Below are 19,875 nucleotides of genomic sequence, written 5' to 3'. Positions count from 1 at the left end.
GTTGCACAATATGGATGAGCCCTAGGGGCCACCTAAACCATATACTAAGAAAGTGGTATAAGAGATATCAATCTAGAAGGGTACAGGCCTAGGGCCTTGGGAATCGCTGGAGCTGTTCGGGACTAGCAGTGACTAAGTCGGGAAAGGCCCGCGGGACTCGGGTGCAGTGTTTAAAGTGCACGCACTCACCAATGCAAAGTCTAGGGTGCGTAAAAAGTACAAAGTTAGTTAGTTCGGAACCTTCCGAGTGACCTAGAAAGCTGAAACTTGAGACACAGGCCCTAGAGATGTGTACCAGTGTAGGAACACCGGCGGAGCTGAGTTACCTCACCCACAGGAAGCGGGTGCATAGGGTCGAAGTAGTGTCGGGTTTCGTCACGCTGGTCGATGGTGCTTGGAGCTGAAGATGCTGCAGGCGACTCGATGTGAAGAGTTCTGGTGGATCCAAGGGTGGATCTGAAGATGTGAAGACCTGAAAGCAGAGGGGACAATGTTCAAAGTCACTAGCCAGTGACTACCGTGGAACCAGGTTGGAACCGGGCGATGTCGGGTATAGCTTCTCTCTGCAGCCACGTGGACACCAGGGGTCGAGGACGTTCAGGAGTCGGTCAAGAGCTGTCCCACGTAGGCTTCTCACTGTTGGCGGTGTCGGCAACTTGATCGGAGCAAACAGCCCTTGGCTAATGCAAGCCACGCAGGAGTCGAAAAAGGCTTATCACTCGGACCAGCAAGGTCAGAGCGGGTGCTCCTTTTTACAGGAGCTAGGGCAAGTCTGGAGCAACCAGACCCGCAGTGTAGTTCTTCGGTTTCATTGCCAAGATGGCCGCTGACCACGTGGCTAGTGGCCGGGATGGCGCGTCGAGTGGCACAATGCAAAAGGGCCCCACGCAGATCGTGGAGATGCTGGGGGGCTGATCTTCGGTGCAAGGGCTGCTCGGTGGTGGTGGTTCTCAGTTCAAAGCACATCGTCGAGGATGCCTCTGATGCTGCGGAGTCAGGTCTTCATGTGTCTTCCAAGAAGTCCGGTCCCACATCTCTCGGTGCCTCCACGGGTCCCTTCTTTGCAGGGACTGTGGATCGGGCTGTGAGAAGTCTGGGAGTCTGGGTCTTGTCAGGCTCTGGGCTCGGGCTCCGGCGGGAGGCGGCGGCAAAGCAGACGTCGATTCGCTGGTTGGTACCTGTATTCACAGGGTGGCAACTCCTAGGCCACAAGGGAGATTCTCGTCAGTCTTCTGTGCAGCAGAATGTCGAAGTCCAGTCTTCTTCTTTGTTTAAAGTTGATTTCAGGATGATCTGCCGTGCAATGGCACTGCTCCCACTCTTATTCCCAATCTGAGGGGTGGATCACCTACTAGGTCCCTCCTCTGGGTGGGACCAGGAAGGGGGGTGGTTACACCCCCTTTCCTTTGTCCAGCTCCTCGCCAGGCCTGGGTCTGGAAAGTCCCAGGACCGGTTTGGACTGGCTTATGCGCGGGGACGCCTTGTGTGCCCCGGGCATGTCTCAATCTATTCAGTGCTGTCCTATCCAATACACAAAACCCTGTCTGGGGTGGTGCTCGCACCTCCCAAGGCAGGAAACCCTTTGTCCAAGCCTCCCTCGCTGGAAGGACTCCCAGCAGCAGGAGGTCAGACTTGTGTCTGTGGTGGCAGCATCCATTTTGTGATGCTGAGGCTCTGGTTAACTTTAACCGGGGTTAAGGCTACATACATGTCGTGTCCCTCTAGAAGGGTGGAATGCTATCCCCGTCGACAGAACTGTCGAGGGGATAGTATTCAAATTCGTATGACACCTTACTCGACATGTTTTGATAATGCCAAACCAAAGATAGTATATAACCGCGAGGATTATAAAGCACTTAAGAGTATATGGTATGGCAATATCCCGGAACAGCTTAGGGAGTGGTTCCCGACAGCTGCAGACAGGCTCAGCTCATGCTAGAGCACCATCTCACATATTCCCAAGCACTCTGCCTCCAGGATTGATGAGGCCTTCCATAGGAGTGGCTGATAGGAACATATGTGTCCAGTTTAAGGTTAGATATAGGGATACTATATCTAAGTAAGAGGTGATTACACCAACTTACCCCAGCTGAGTGATCAGCCAGTTGTGTCAAATATGGAGGCCAGGCCAGGGGTGGCACAATACATGCTGCAGCCCCTGGTAGGCCTTGGAAACACCTATGCCCTGGGTACCTAGGGTACACTGTTACAGGGGCCAATAAGGTGAGCTAGTTCCAATTCGTAATGCACCTAGGGTGCATTGGCTGTAATTTAGAGAGAGAACAGCAGGCTGTGGGTCTGATTAGCAGGCCCACAGCCACATTAAGTCATAAACCAGTGAAGCAAAAAGCAAAAATTTGGGGTAACCATAGGATAGCAGACCCTACTCTCCTACACCCCTCACAGAAATTCTGAGAAATGACAAAATATCTTACCACATGTACGCGGATGACACGCAGTTATACATCAATATCGTGTCCCTGGAAAACATTACCTTAATGAATAAGGCCCTCAAAAAGACACTAAAATGGCTAACTATCAATCATCTCAAGTTAAACGCAAATAAAACAGAATTCTTACATATCTCGCCTCAAAAGAACCAGTCAGAAGTGAGGGAATGGTCCAAAATTATAACAGCGTTAAATTGCACCCCCACACTAGTTGAAACAGCAAAATCACTTGGAATCACACTGGATGAGAACCTGAGAGAGATGAAATCCCACATTAAAGCAATGGCAAAAAACACCCGTTTTCATCTGAACTATTTGAGAAAAATGAAACCATTTTTAGCGGAGACGGATCTAAAACTAGCAGTACAATCACTGGTTATCTCAAGGATCGAATATGGATGTACAACGCTAGCAGGACTACCAAAAATCTCCACAGCACCATTAAAAGTATGCCTCAATGCAGCGGCAAGACTAATAACAGGTTCGAGGAAATTTGACCATATCTCCCCTCACCTGAAAGCTTTAAACTGGCTACCTTACGAAGCGAGAATACAGCTAAAAATGGCATGTATCACCCACAAACCGATTCATTACAACACACTGAAATACCTCGCCCAGAAAATAGAAATCTCAGGAAGAAACAGACCTGCCAGGAGTGCCAAAGATCTGTTGCTGAGACCACCTATCTTCAGGAAGAAAAAAACCTATGAGAAGACGTTCTCAGGAGCGGCTCCAAGAATATGGAACTCTCTTCCACCGAGCCTCAGAAAAATCACAAACATTACAACATTTAAGAGGGAAACTAAGATCTTTCTTATGAGTAAGTTCCTTCCATAGGCAAGACTATCCACCATCTAAGACTTGGCACTGTGATGATCATTGTTAGATAAAAACTAGGGAAATATATAGAAATACTCCAACGATATGATGACAATGATGCCAACCCTGGGTCTGGAGAAGATAGTGACCTGATGAAGAGTCACTAAAATCATTCATTTCACGGAAAGAGCCAATCTATCTATATATATGAATCAGTCACTAACAAATCGCACAGTATTGTATATTCATGTTGAAACAAATATCGATCCTGTATGGAAATTTTCTTAACCAATTTCCTAACAGTCATATTGTATATTTATATGTTGTGTTTTATAATCTGCCCCTTTTGTTGTTAAGCGCTCTGATACCCAAGGGTCATGTTCGCGCTATAGAAAACTGTTCAATAATGCCACATTCACCTATAAGGCAGAAGGCATGGAAAGAAGCACTGGTGGTTGTCTGCAAACAATTAATTCACTACACCACCTATGTAGCTCCATCTCTTTCATCTTTTCCACCAACTGTAGTGGTACTGTTGTGAACACTGACACTTCCCCTTCTGTTTCTCCTATTTTTATCTAATGCCTGCTTTAAGAGTATTTTATCTCTTTTTAGAAAGTATAAAGATCTTAGACACACACAGAAATGCTGTCATTATGTTTGATAACTTCCTTGGCTGACATATATTATTGTTTTATGTATGGCTGCACATTGTGGTAGCTGACATTTTTTTTGTTTTATTTATAGTTGAAAATTAAATCAATATGTGAATCGAGATGACGCTTTTATCACCAGAATGTTTACTCTTATTTATATTTAAGTGTCTGCAAGTGCAGCTTTGTTTTATAATGTTGGTGATACTATAAAAACCCAGGTATCTGACTGTTAGCTAGAGGGACTTTGCGCTAGGACTATCAAGCCAGAGGTCACACCGGTTTGCGGCGCCAGACCGCCCCAGTCAGGGGCACTGACAGGAGCAGTACAGAGAAGTGGCCTTCAGCTTAGCACTGTTTGTCATTTCTGGCGAACGCTGTGGTAGAAATAGCTAAGTTGCTGTATTTCTAGTGGAAACAGGTATATTGGGTCATCCATTAAAATGAACTAGGAAACACGGGCTTGCTATTTGCGGCTTCTGCTCAAATTTAGCATAGCACCTAGAAATAGCTTAGGATTTTAGGAACCCGCTAACCTGGTTTGAGATGTTATTCAATAATGAAAGAGGGTTTTGTGTTGCATTGTGTCCCTGAACTAATCTTGTAGGACTGTTCGTTACCAGAAACATTTCCTGTACAATATTGTGCAGCAGGTTATACATGGGTAGCAGTCAAATTGGATTTCAAATTCTTATTAAGACATTGGCTGAGTCCTTGCTCCAGAGAGTTAAAAATCCTACCTCTAGACCAGAGGTCTTTAAACTTTTGTAGGTTGACCCCCCCAAGCAAATTTTTTTTTAGATGTCGGGGCCCCCCCACCACCCGACAGAAATTTCTGGACTCTGGTACACTACATATTCGACCGCCACCCGCATATCCCGGTCCATATCTGGCAAATAATGTTCAACACAATAAGAGTGTTTAGTAAACTGCAGGATTGTGAGTGGGTGTGGTTAAATGACAGAGGCTTTTTAAACAGCTCAAAAACTATTTTCCAAGCTAAAACGTGTGCACATTGTTTTTACTAGGCTGCTTTATTTTACACAAGACATAGATTGACAATAACACCCCCAACAACATTAATGTGAAAGGTGTGCCTATTTTTCACTACAGAGACTGTCAATCTGTGGATGGATTTTTCATACTGCCATCTTCAGGCTGTTCTCCACATTCACTAAATTTACAACAAATAATATCTGTGAAATCCTCCACTTTCTCATTTGTGAGGGCTCATTTTGATCTAAAAAAACTTTTTTATGGTTGTTGCATGAAACAAACACATTTCTCTGCAAATAGTAATAGACTCTCCCACATCAATCACATTCAAATGAAATGATAAAAAACAACATTCACAAGAATTTGTTTGGAAATTATTCCATGCCATCAGTCTCTATCAAGGAGCCACCTGAAAGGCTGGATTGCAGTGCATGTAAATGTGTACTTTTGTACTTTAGGACGAAAACTTGATCGGGCACGACATTCCCATACTTGTGTACACGGGCGCAACTAGACCCAAACTTTGTGGGGGGGGGGGGTGTGGCGGGGGGCTAACACGCTCAGCCAAGGATGGGCATAGCACTGGTGGCTTACAGTGCAATAGTATTTTTGGCACCCCCTCCCCCATTTCCTCCTTATCCATGAATTCCCTCACTACCACTCTCCAACCGGGCACCTCATTCTCTATAGCACCTTTCTGACAAACATTTCACTTTTTTATAGCACTACTCATAGTTTACTCAGACTCAGTTCTTTTATCTGCATGGTACCTGTTCTTTGTAGCAGGCACATTATCCCTCTGCGCTGTTTGGGTGGCAGGAGTGCCCATGTGAGTGCACAGTGAGTGATGCATCAGTGTGAGAGGAGTGACTGCAGGGTGAGTGAGGTGACCATATGAATTTGGGTGCGGATGTAAGTGCAGAGTCGGATGAATAAATGACTGGTTAGTAATGGGCTTGCTTGAGTGACATTGCAGATTGAGCAGTGTGGGGGACAGATGAGTGAAGTATCACATGAGTGCAGGTTGAGTAGTGTGCTTGTGTGACTGCAGGGTGAGGTACAGGGCGAACAGCGCAAGTGCATTGTGAGTGCAGAGTGATCACTGTGAGTGCAGGTTGAGCTGGTGAATGCTTTGATTGCATGGGAATCAATGTGAGGGCATTGTGATCGCTGTGAGTGCAGGGTGAGTGTGAAAGTGAAGGGCGAGAATGAGGAGAGAGCTGTCTGAATGCAGGGTGCATTCCCAGACACTTGAGGTAACCCAGCATGTTATTGATAGCGGTGAAGGGTTTCAGATACAAGTTAAACTATTGCTATTATGGCATTAACCAGGGATTGAGGGTGGAGGAAATAAATAATGTGCTGATCTTGCAACAAACTTTCAGTTTTATGATTAGGGTTGCCAGCTCATTATTTTGATGTCCCAGGCGGTACACAAATAAGCAGTCACCTGAAGCTGTATTTTCAGTACTTTTCTGTGCGTACTTTGAACAGCAAATATAAATAGAAAGCACTTTTAATTTTGTTTTAGGGCTGCCTGCATGATCCTTGACTGGTAATTAAAGGGAACAAAGACAGAAAAGTCGCATTACAAATTAATACAAACTTCTTTATCTATAACCTGTATTTAGAATCAAGACAAGCAATTTGCAGGCTCTTTAAACCACACATAGTATTTACTTTTGGCAACTTGAAGCCATTTTAGCCCTGTGGACTTTGTGCTCCTGCCTGTGTAATTTTAAAAGAAACGTGGTCTCCATTCTGGGAACAGGAGGGGGTTAAATTCCTAGGGCTGAAATGATTCAGCTGTAGTGAGAGGCAAGGAGTCTCCTCTGCTATGAAACCAAACACGAAGGAACAGGCAGTCCACAGTGGACTGTCTGTTCATTCACTTTCGGCTTTAGCAAGGAGACTTCTTGCCTCCCACTGCAGCTAAAGCATTTAGAAATTAACCAGATAATTGGAAAAGAGATTGTTCGGGCAGTTTGAGTAAGGGCTCTCTGTTCTGAAAGGGTATTTCTCCTTCTGTGACTTTGCTAGTTTTATCGGAATCAAGGTTTGCTGTGCTTAGAGAATGACAGAGGCACCTCCTGCAATTGTATTTTATTATGAAATTGTAAAATCCTTCCTGCATGCTGTCGACAAATTGTTTCCGCTGTGCTCAGCCAGTGATAAGTTGTTGCTGTTTTAATATATTCTCCAGAAAAAAAGATTTCTAAAGCTTGTGCCTCATTGCAGGTTACTATGCAAAGGCAACATACCGGAATGTATATCAGTAGTTCTGCCAAGTATCACGCATCCAGCGTGACGCTAACACATTTCAGTGTGGTGTTTCCACATCACCCCACTGAAATGCATTGTCACACATTTTTGCCACTGACTTCTGACAGTGCTGAAACAACGCCTCTGACACCTGTGTACCGTACGCTTGGCCCGGGCCGCAGCAGATGCGTTACAGGCGGCTCTGTGGCGCCATGGGGTGGGGTTTGGATGTGGTCCTGTAACAGGACGTGAGGTAGGAGAAGCGACAGGGACGGGCCGGACTCGACTGGAGTTGTGTTGTGTGTCGGTCCGACCGCAAGGCGTCTGAGTGGCATGCGCTGCTGCCGGCTGCCTGCGCAGGGGGGCGAAGCAATAATTTATTATAATTAACCCGGCAGTGTTGGACCGGCAGGATGGGCAGAGCATCGACCTGAGTGACTCTGGTAGGTCATTCGAGGCCTCAGAGGGAGCACCATGACCCCTGACTGCAGCAGAGCCGGCCCGCGCGAGCATGATGTGAGAACAAACCAGGCATCTGGCCGACGCGAATGAGGAACTGCAGCTGCTCTTGCCGGCCCCAGGAGGGCCATCACCAAGTAAATTCAAGCAAGTAAGTTTGTGCCTAGCCCTGAAGTCATAGGCATAAATTAAAATGCAAAAACCACAGTTGATGGACAGAATGCAGAACAATGTCATACATTCACCCCAGTATAGAGATCTGGGCCTAAATCCATTGTTTTTTTGCACTCCACACCACCCCAGTTCAGACATGGCCATATGCAAATCAGTCTGACCCTGTGCCTCATGGGAACAGTCCAGCCCGAACTGCCAAGCCATGCCTTCCCTGGACCGGAAACAAGCTTCCGAGGACCGGTTTCTGGCATTCCAGCCGTCTTCAGCCCGGCTTGCTTGAATCCAGTGGTGTGGAGAGCATGGGACTCACGTCTGAGCATACCCATCCCACTCGGGGTGACAAATGCAAAAACCACAGTTGATGGACAGAATGCAGAACAATGTCATCCATTCACCCCAGTACAGAGATCTGGCCTAAATCCATAATTTTTTTGCACTCCACACCACCCCAGTTCAGACATGGCCATATGCAAATCAGTCTGACCCTGTGCCTCATGGGAACAGTCCAGTCCGAACTGCCAAGCCATGCCTTCCCTGGACCGGAAACAAGCTTCCGAGGACCCGCTTCTGACATTCGAGCCGTCTTCAGCCCGGCTTGCTTGAATCCAGATGTTTGGAGAGCATGGGACTGACGTCTGAGCATACCCATCCCACTCTGGGTGACAAATGCAAAAACCACATTGTGAGTGTTTGATTGATTCAGATGCTCCGTCCATCACCACCCCCTTTTGTACCGCTTTTGGCCGCCATAAGTGTGGCAGGGTATGCTCAGACGTGAGTCCCTTGCTCACTTTGCCACTGGATTCAAGCAAGCCGGGCTGAAGACGGTTGGAATGCCAGAAACCGGTCCTCGGAAGCTTGTTTCCGGTCCAGGGAAGACATGGCTTGGCAGTTCGGGCTGGACTGTTCCCATGAGGCACAGGGTCAGACTGATTTGCATATAGCCATGTCTGAACTGGGGTGGCAGAGTGGGCGAAAGAACGGTTATGGATTAAACCCAGATCTTTTGAATGGGTGTGAGTGTTTGATTGATTCAGATGCTCCGTCCATCACCACCCCCTTTTGTACCGCTTTTGGCCGCCATAAGTGTGGCAGGGCATGCTCAGACGTGAGTCCCTTGATCACTTTGCCACTGGATTCAAGCAAGCCGGGCTGAAGATGGCTGGAATGCCAGAAACCAGTCCTCTGAAGCTTGTTTCCGGTCCAGGGAAGACATGGCTTGGCAGTTCGGGCTGGACTGTTCCCATGAGGCACAGAGTCAGAATGATTTGCATATAGCCATGTCTGAACTGGGGTGGCAGAGTGGGCTAAAGAATGGTGATGGATTGAACCCAGATCTTTTGACTGGGTGTGAGTGTTGGATTGATTCAGATGCTCCGTCCATCACCACCCCCTTTTGTACTGCTTTTGGCCGCCATAAGTGTGGTAGGGTATGCTCAGACATGAATCCCTTGCTCACTTTGCCACTGTATTCAAGTAAGCCTGGCTGAAGACGGCTGGAATGCCAGAAACCGGTCCTCGGAAGCTTGTTTCCCGTCCAGGGAAGACATGGCTTGGCAGTTCGGGCTGGACTGTTCCCATGAGGCACAGGGTCAGACTGATTTGCATATAGCCATGTCTGAACTGGAGAGGCAGAGTGGGCTAAAGAACGGTGATGGATTAAACCCAGATCTTTTGACTGGGTGTGAGTGTTTGATTGATTCAGATGCTCCGTCCATCACCACCCCCTTTTGTACCGCTTTTGGCCGTCATAAGTGTGGCAGGGTATGCTCAGACGTGAGTCCCTTGCTCACTTTGCCACTGGATTCAAGCAAGCCGGGCTTAAGACGGTTGGAATGCCAGAAACCGGTCCTCGGAAGCTTGTTTCCGGTCCAAGGAAGACATGGCTTGGCAGTTCGGGCTGGACTGTTCCCATGAGGCACAGGGTCAGACTGATTTGCATATAGCCATGTCTGAACTGGGGTGGCAGAGTGGGCGAAAGAACGGTTATGGATTAAACCCAGATCTTTTGAATGGGTGTGAGTGTTTGATTGATTCAGATGCTCCGTCCATCACCACCCCCTTTTGTACCGCTTTTGGCCGCCATAAGTGTGGCAGGGCATGCTCAGACGTGAGTCCCTTGCTCACTTTGCCACTGGATTCAAGCAAGCCGGGCTGAAGATGGCTGGAATGCCAGAAACCAGTCCTCTGAAGCTTGTTTCCGGTCCAGGGAAGACATGGCTTGGCAGTTCGGGCTGGACTGTTCCCATGAGGCACAGGGTCAGACTGATTTGCATATAGCCATGTCTGAACTGGGGTGGCAGAGTGGGCTAAAGAACGGTGATGGATTGAACCCAGATCTTTTGACTGGGTGTGAGTGTTGGATTGATTCAGATGCTCCGTCCATCACCACCCCCTTTTGTACTGCTTTTGGCCGCCATAAGTGTGGTAGGGTATGCTCAGACATGAATCCCTTGCTCACTTTGCCACTGTATTCAAGTAAGCCTGGCTGAAGACGGCTGGAATGCCAGAAACCGGTCCTCGGAAGCTTGTTTCCCGTCCAGGGAAGACATGGCTTGGCAGTTCAGGCTGGACTGTTCCCATGAGGCACAGGGTCAGACTGATTTGCATATAGCCATGTCTGAACTGGGGAGGCAGAGTGGGCTAAAGAACGGTGATGGATTAAACCCAGATCTTTTGACTGGGTGTGAGTGTTTGATTGATTCAGATGCTCCGTCCATCACCACCCCCTTTTGTACCGCTTTTGGCCGCCATAAGTGTGGCAGGGTATGCTCAGACGTAAGTCCCTCGCTCACTTTGCCACTGGATTCAAGTAAACCGGGCTGAAGACGACTGGAATTCCAGAAACGGGTCCTCGAAAGCTTGTTTCCGGTCCAGGGAAGACATGGCTTGGCAGTTTGGGCTGGACTGTTCCCATGAGGCACAGGATCATACTGATTTGCATATAGCCATGTCTGAACTGGGGTGGCATAGTGGGCTAAAGAACGGTGATGGATTAAACCCAGTTCTTTTGACTGGGTGTGAGTGTTTGATTGATTCAGATGCTCCGTCCATCACCACCCCCTTTTGTACCATAAATTAAAATGATCGGACAAAGTTCAAAATGTGCTATGGCTTGCCTTGCCTGGCTTCCTTCAAATTCCATGCACCCGTCACAACCCCCGACACCCGTACTCTCTTCACTTCAGACTGTAACCACACACACCAGCATATTGCACGAAAAGTCAAAGGTCATTCAAATAATTATTCAACTTGGGCGAAAGATAAGGTCTACAGCTGAATTCAGAAAAATATGCACACCAGATAGTGTTTGCGCCGAGAAAGGCGTATTTCAATATCTTTAAAATAGTTCCACAGATTTTGGAGTTATGTATTGCCTGCATAAGTAGAACACACTGTACACACCCTTAAAAAGTCCTGGTGATCAAGAGCACTTGATGCGCATATATTCTGTGTATCAGAAAGCCTCCAGTTTTACGCTCTTTGTTGTTGCGCCTTGACGTGGTATGCGTCGCTGAACACGCGACAAATGATAATGAAATGTGTTGTGTGAACACTACACTAAACGGTGTTTTGCATGCCGAGCGTGTAGTGAGCACATGAGCTGAGAGCTCAAGTTGAAGCTGTTACTGAAATGCCGTAGGTCTTTGAAGGTAAACACTGCCTTTAATTATAACAGTGCATTTGCATTGAGTCTTTGTGCATGTGACATAAACACAAGTTACATTACACAAGGTCAAATTCATTTTTTAAGCATTTCACCCTGTTTTTGGTCTCTCTGAGTTCCAGTTTCTATCTTTCTGCCCTGTGTTTATAATTGTCAGTGTCAATTCATCCATACCCTTATGCCCCATGTATGTGTCCCTACTCTTTGGTGTGGGTTCCCTGTGCCTTTCTACCCTGTCTGCATTAAGTTGTAGTAGAGATTCGTATTGCACAAATGGTTGTAATTTCTGATATTTATAGGTTTCCCATTCAGTAATATGAAAGGAAGTTTGTAAACTAACTGATGATCAGTACTAGGTACTTGTGGTCAGATGTAGTAATGATTTTTGCGGGCGCAAATGGGTTTTTAGACCCGTTTGCGACCGCAAAAAACGTGTGACCCATATACTAATCCTATTTTGCTAGCCGCAAATCAATTTGCGACTCTCAAAATAGGATTACCTACTTGCTATTAGGAATGTGTTTGCCAAGGGCATCACTTCCTAATAGCGACTCCTGAAGCTATGTCTGACTGTTTTGCAACTGCAGTTGTGGTCGCAAAACAGTCGCAGATTATCACCCTTCACAGAAGGGCGGTACACCACTAGCAAACGGGAAGGGGTCCCCAAGTGACGCCTTCCCCTTTGTGAGTGGCTCTCAAAATATTTTTTAAGGGCAGGCAGTGGTCCCAGGGAATGCATCTCGTTTTCCTTTAAGAAAAACACGCTGCATTTAAAAATAAAACAATCTACTTTATTTAAAAGCAGTCCCAGACATGGTGGTCTGCTCTCCCCAACAGGCCACCATCCCTTAGAGTGCTAGCCATTCCCGATGGGTCGCAAATTGCAACAACTTCATTAATATGCATGAGGCATGCAATTTGCAACCCCATTGGGAATTGCAAACAGTGTCTCAGGCACTGTTGGTCATCACAATTTGCAAGTCGCAAATGCAATGCAATTTGCAACTCGCAAATTCGTGGGTCATACATCTGGCCCATAGTGTTTTTATCTCAAACTTTATGAAAGATTCCACAACTCCAGTTAGAAGGATTCCTGCACATAGTAAGAAACTGCACACGGCAACCACGCAAACGATCCATGAATACATACAGAATTGAAACGCAAAGAGGGGAAAGGCCCATCAAAAGCGGACACAAAGTGTGGACAAAGGAGAGTTTTAGAGGGAAGAAACCACAGGACCATAGAGGGACTCTGAAAATCTAAAAGGCAAAGCAAAAAAATCTGAACAGAGAATCCAAGAGCTAAAACAATAATAGAATGTGGTGCAATAATTGAAAATCTGAAACTGCAGAATGTGAACACTTGGTAAATGTAAAACAAAGATGAGTATTAAAACTCAATAAAGGTTAAAATAAGCAAATGAAAAAACCCACTAAGGTAATTGAATATTTACTGCTCACTGTGGGTGGTTGTCGACTGTGTAGCCGTGTGTCTGCTGCTTGGGGTCTGCGCACCGGGAGGGTAAATTATTTCTGTGGATTAAAAACGACAAACACCCTGCGGGGAGAGAAGAGAAGCGGGGCGTTTAAAGAAGCCTGCAATAGATGCCTAAAAGTGCTCTGTTCAGCCCTCACGTACAAGGAGCGTGGAAGACTGCTTTAGTTTCTTTTGCCCAGGTGTGAGCAAGGATAAATGGTGCTCCCCACAATGTGCAAGGAGAAGCCAAAGGTAATAGAATGTCATTCGTGGAGTGAGACCCGAAAAGGGTCATTCACCCTGAGGATATTGGCTGTAGTTCCTTTTTAGCATCTGCGCTGGCGTTTAGAACGTCCGCCATTGTGCTAAAAGGATAAAGGACGGACGACTTTCTGCAATGAAGTGCAAAGTTAGTGAAAGATGTCAGCGCCATGAGTAAAATGTCAAAGTAATGTGATTTCGTAATTTGTAAGGTATGAAGGGAGATGTTACTTTTCGCACATATATATTGCTCTATATTTGTCAGGAAAGAGGCTGTGGCCTAACCAGTGCCGCCAACTTCAGACCTGGGGAACCTAGATCATATCCTGACGTTGGTAAAACTGCCTTCCAAATACTAGGGAATGGTGGTCTGCTTAAAGTGGGTCTGATAACGAGGAAGATCTTTCCAGAGGCCTGCGGTGGTGTGCCGAGAACGGCTGTCAGCAGAGGAGCTTGACTGGGGGCAGTGGCAGGACAAAGCTGAGCAGGGTATGCCTGACTAAAGAAAACAAGCATTTACAATGCAATGGTTTTGCCTTTGTTAAAGTTAGAGCTATTGACATTGCTCTTGACATTATTTTTATTTATGTTTTTTTTAACATAAATAAATGGCATTGTCATTTACAATGCCACTAGCTTTATCTCTCGCAAATGACACACACAAACACACACAGAGCCCCCCCACACACACCCACACAGAGCCCCCCACACACACAGCCACACAGAGCCCCCCACACACACAGCCACACAAAGCTCCCCACACAGAGCCCTCCACACACCCACACAGAGCCTTCCACACACACCCACACAGCACAAGCAGGCAACAGGGGCACGAAAACGGAGGCACAAGCAGGCAATAGGGGCACACGGAGGCACAAGCAGGCAACAGGGTCACGAAAACATGCACAAGCAGGCAAAAGGGTCACAAGCAGGAATTGTAATTTAGACGGGGCTGAAGTGGAGAACGGTCAGTAGGGAAGTAGTGCGGCTGGTGCAGTGGTACCAGGCTGAAAGGTGAGAGGGGCTGTCTGCACCCCAGTTTGGACAGTTTCCACTACCTAACATCATCATCTTGGTTCACTGATGTTAAAAAACAGGAGCAGCCATGATTGGATGCAACGGTATGCGTAGAGCATCATACAAGTAACCCAAAAATATCTATAAAACTAGGCACTTTCAAATTCAACTCAATCCCCCCGATAAGACCAATACGACGTGACAGCTGCAATTGAATGGCTTCAGTTTTGAATAGTCCAAGGCAAATGATTACATTCAAACCTGCATGCGCTTGAGGTTTGTCCCTTTGAAGCTCACAAATGTGCATTTTTTATTAATTGCTGCCACAGTACCAGAACACAGCTATCAGATAGTAATTGGAGTTTAATCGTTCATTGATGCCATACCAATATCTTTAAATTCGATCAAAATGCATGTGGCTAGTTAAAGGTACGGTATTGACTGAAAGATCCCCCTAATTAACAGCTATATTTTTGTGGAAATTGATCTGTATAATGATTACTTTATTATCATACCAGCGCCTCAAATAGCCACGTATGCCGTCTTGATTTCTGCACTGAACGCAAGCAGTGTTTCTGGATGCTTTAAAACTTCCTCACTTGGACTAGTCAAATTACCTAAATTTTTTCAAAAAGTCAAGCACCGCTTATTTCATGCTGATGCACATAAAAGATTTATGGTTAAGCATCTCGGTTTGAGTTTAGAGCGGTTGCATTGTATTTGCATAGTTTAAAGGAAGAAGTTAATTACAAAAACAGGCCGGTTTCCCTCCCATCTTTGAACGTTTCTAGAAGCAGGGCTTCTTGTTGACAAAGAATGATTACCACTTGCAAGCGGATTTGGTGTGAAGCAATGATATTGTTGATGAACTCCTGACAAGTCATTCCGACCTCGAACGGTTACCATCGGCAGTAACTTCAGGCAGCTCTTTGCAAACGGACACCTACCACTGGGTGCCTTTCCCACTACTGAAATTACCACTTACCATTTAGGTCTAGGTAACTGTGGGACCATCCAACCATCAAAATGAAAGCTTAAACTGAGAGTTCAACTTGACCGGGCTAGAAAACCATTAACTACAGGTCATGGAGTAGTGGTAAACACGGCAGCCCTAATACTATATGCACACTGGCACTGCCAATGATATTATGGAAGGGGGGGCGGCACAATTCAAGGGGTTATGGTAATAAAAAGATAAATGTACGACGTGCCTAACTTCATAAAATGTAACCCATACTTGTCCGGGAAAGGGGTTAATCGCATCGTGGCAGTTTAATATCCTAAAAAAATTAGTAAGGACCTAAAGGAGACCTGCTAATTTTCGAATAAAGCGTTTGGCTGAATAACCAGGTGAAATTTTCCTTATGATCTACAAACTTTATGGTTAAAATAAGTATCAATTATACGGGAAAAAATTGGTAATTCTACAGCCAAGTAATTGGCAAAAACTTATTGTGAAAATATCAAATAAGATGCAGTTGATCATCCAAAGCCGACATTTTTAAATGATAATAAACTGAGATGAACGCATTCCTGCATAATTTGACAGTAATCGTTTCAATTGAGGGGGTTGTGCAGGTTTCAATCATTCAGCTGGTTTCGGGAGTTTTAATTCAAGCCTGTCGTGCTTCCAGCAGCTTATTTAATCTACAGATAAATGTAGCCTTTGAAGGGCGTGCTTACCTTACATGTTGCTTTTTAAGAACTGAAGCCTAAAAACAATGGGGGGGAAAAGTGCAAGCTTGCAGTAGCTTTTTTTGTACAGTAGTATGAATGGTCAAAGAGGATTTCTTTTTACCTGTCTCAATTCGTTAATCATGGAAGGTGTCTCCAATAGCACTCGACAACTTCTACTAAATTATTCAACGAGATTACCAGAGTGGTAGTTTAATGACGGCACACCTGTGCACCGACTCATGGTGGATCGATACATTCCAACTAATTAAACCAAAAAAGAAAAAAGTTGCAATTAACACTTGAGCCGGTGCTAATGAGATGGAGTGGGGGAGAAAGCAGAGTGCTTTACCTTTAATAATCCATATGGAAAATACTCCCAGAAGAATCCCCTGCCCCTATGTGCACAACAGGATTCAAATGGCGTCCAACCTGACCTGTTACACGCTGCTTTTCAGGTACACCTGAAAAACCAGAGCTGCTGGAACCAAGAAAGAAAAAATTGTTATTAAACTGGCATTGACAGCCACATTCAGCTACATAATACACGCAAACAGTTAATAGGTCAAAAATCCAATTTGTTTTTATTTCTTTATTGTTAAAGAATCAGTCCTTAAAACATGAAAAATTAGTAAAGGCGTGTGCACATTTTATACAACATGGCAGATTGAGTAACCTTTAGTCATATCCGTTGTTTCTATTCCCTTTAATCGCCCTAGATAGCCAAAAGGGAAGGCAAACTAAGTGAGACACTGCGTCTAAACATTGCATTTTTCGAAAAGATTCATGCTTTGTGGGTGCTGAAAGCTACATAAGAGAACTTAACTTGTTTAAGAGTTTTATCGGATCCGGACTCTGAAGGCAACGAACACGTCATTGGTTTTAATTGTACTTTTTAGTAGCTAGCCTGGGATTCACCACTGTGCTTATCGGCAACCTTCTACTACGATGATGCAGTCAGTTCCCAACATTGCCTGATCACGTTAAGAGTCCTGCAAACGGCAAATGTTAAGTGAACATATTTCTTGAGAGCGATACCCAACCTTTCAGTGTCAATGGCGGAATTTGATGGAATCAGTACACGTGCCACAATACCCTCAAGGGCGGCCTCCCTGAACATGTCCATCACCATCAGTCACATGGGTCAAGGCGGGGGTGGAGAGGGGCTCTGTCAGCCCAGGGTATCAGCGACGAGTTCTAATGAGCCTTTGAGGCTCTTGAGAAGGATCCAGTCTGCAGTGCGGTCTCCATGTGTGTTCGCTGGTCCAAGGCAGAGGTCGGACGGTCCGTGCTCGGATTGTTGCCCCGGCCTACACTCAACGCCCTGGTGTACCAGTCACTTCCTTTCGAGCCAGGGCTGCACAAGATGGCGGCGGCGCCATCTTACAACACCGCCCACATCATGATCACCCACCCTACCCCCCCGCCATTCACACGACTAACCGGACGGGCCGCAAAACCCCGGAGCCGCCAGTCACACCACCCCCGTACTCGCCCCATCCCTGTCACATTACCCCCATACCCACCGGGCTCACCATCCTCCGTTCCAACTCCACTCCCGGTCACACGACCCCGCACCCGACGCAATCCCCCGGAGCCTCCAGCCACACGACCCTCCCTACTGGCCCTACTTCGGAGCCTCTAGCCACACGACTCCGTACCCGCCCTACTCCGGAGCAGCCAGTCACGGCTTTCAGTACCCACACTACCCTCCGAACCCGCCAGTCACATCACTTGCCGTTCCAGCCCTACCCGTAGTCACAAGATTCTCCGTACCGCTAAATACCACGGAGCCGCCAGTCGTACGGCCCTCTGCCCCGCTTAATCACGGTTAAACGACCCACCATACCCGCGAGCCATACACGCCCGACACACAGCCTCCCGTAACCACCCTACCCCTGAGCCGTTAGTCACGCGACCCTCCACTACGTAACCGACAGTCACTCACATGAATTGATACGAGTAGACCATGGTCTTTACAGTTAAGAACCCAAGTGGAGCCGTCATCATTATATAAGATGGTAGTTAAGATAGCCCTTCCCAACCCACTCCCGTCGAGGCCCAGGCGAGAGATAAACCTGCTGACGCACAGAACGGCTCAGCCTACCACGGCTAACTACGCAGCCATGCAGTACTCCAGCCGAAGACCCTTACACTCGGTAGGACCCACCAGCCGCCGCCATCTTACCAGCGCTCTGCCACTCTCCATGAAATCTCCGGCGCATCTATGCTGCGAGGCGGTGGACAGCAAAGCGCCCTGCCCGGACACTCGCATGGTGACACTGCGCAGCCCTGCTGGATCCCTCATTTGTTTTGGTTTGCCGCTAACCAGGCAGCTTTCCTGGTAAAACCGGTTTAGGAAACAGGGATTTCAATTGAAGGCAGCCACACACTACCTCCAGGGATCCTTTGAGGCAACGTCCTCCGCAGACGCAGAAGTGCCGGCAATGCCGGACCAGACACGGGGGCGTTCCCGGCCTCGCGTGACGTCGGCAAAAGCCAAAGAATGTCGGGAACGCCCCCGTGTCTGGTCCGGCATTGACGGACAGGCCCCTCGTCCAATGGCAAGGCTCCGTTTACGGAGCCAGCCAATCAACGACGAGGGCCGAACCAAGCCACACTACACTTCTCAACAGGATTTCGCCTGCGCGGAAAAGCTGCGCAGAGCGCAGCTTCCGCTAGGCAAAACCTAAAAAGGAGTGTGCCAAAATTGCCATAAGTAAACCAAAGAGTTTCTGGACTTGTAACAGGGGCAGTCTTCTGGGAGGGTCTGAAAGAGTAAAAGACGGGACTAATCTTATCCACCAATGAAAATGAGGCATTTACTGCAGGGCACTAACAAGAGCCAATCAAAAAGATGGGAGGTCCTTGGATAAATATTGCGTATAAGAGCATGCCTCGCGGAGCAGCGCATGCGCGCTGGCTCTGGGCTCCACCTAAACACGAACTGAAGAAAAACATTACAGCCACTTCTAAGTAAAATATAGTAAATATAAGGAGAAAATCACTTGGGTAGAACTGATGTCCAAATCCGTGCACATCGAATTCTAAGCTAGGCTTGACATTACATTTTATTAGACTAACTAATTAGGAAAATACCTCAATGTTTAATAAGTATTTGAGATAAAAAATACTTATTAAACTTTTGTATCAGGGCTTGACATTTGTATGTTTTCACTTCAAACAGTTTGGCAGGAAGTCGACTTTCCTTTTAAGTGAATGAAACTAAACAGAATTGAGCGACCCTATGCTTTGCAGGGTACACTTCAACAGTGAGGTATAAGTTAAAGGCACTTTATTTATTCTGCTAGAACAATAACACATATCAAATTTGTTTCCTTTTCAGGTCAGCATCTCTACTGTGGGCTATGGCGACACGTACCCAGAAACACACCTTGGCAGACTCTTTGCTTTCCTGTGCATTTCTTTCGGGATTATTTTAAATGGAATGCCCATTTCAATTCTTTACAATAAATTCTCAGATTATTACAGCAAACTCAAGGCCTATGAGTATACAACGATCAGAAAAGAAAGAGGGAAGGTGAACTTTGCAGGAAGAGCCATGCAGAAGTGTTCAGAGTGCTGTGCTGCAGGTCCTACTCACACTCCACCCAGTCACGGACACTAATAATATGTAGTGACACGTGAAGACTTTGCATTAGAAAGCAGTGTCACTACAGACATTTATTAAATTACTGGTGACCAAGACTTTTCCAAAATATGATTTCAGGAGCAACTTTAACCTCACATCTATTATTGGATGAAAACTAACTTTTTTTTAACTGTGTCATGCTGTAATAGTCATTTGCGCTTGTCTGCTTGTGAACTATACTCCAGAATCCCTTGGACTGCTTTGCAAAGCAACTTATCTTCAAGTCAATAAGAACCTTGAGCTGCTTGCTAAGAAATTAATAGATATTCTATGTATTGCACTTTATTTGGTTTTTTGTACATTAACTGATGTTT

At 46.3% G+C, this 19,875-nt stretch overlaps 1 protein-coding gene across 1 annotated transcript in view; it reads left to right on the top strand.

Moving 5' to 3' along the window:
• Window positions 1–19,537, top strand: part of KCNV2 (potassium voltage-gated channel modifier subfamily V member 2) — a 74,882-nt gene extending 55,345 nt beyond the window's left edge. Inside the window, exon 2 of the mRNA XM_086963581.1 lies at window positions 19,256–19,537. Coding sequence (XP_086819707.1) covers window positions 19,256–19,537 — 282 coding nt within the window. The remainder of the gene's footprint in view (window positions 1–19,255) is intronic.
• The last annotated feature ends 338 nt before the right edge of the window (window positions 19,538–19,875 follow it).

The sequence above is a fragment of the Lissotriton vulgaris genome, chromosome 3_1, assembly GCF_964263255.1.
Source record: "Lissotriton vulgaris chromosome 3_1, aLisVul1.2, whole genome shotgun sequence".
NCBI classification, from domain to species: domain Eukaryota; kingdom Metazoa; phylum Chordata; class Amphibia; order Caudata; family Salamandridae; genus Lissotriton; species Lissotriton vulgaris.
The sequence above is the reverse complement of the archived record's forward strand: the minus strand, read 5'-3'. Positions and strand labels throughout refer to the sequence as shown.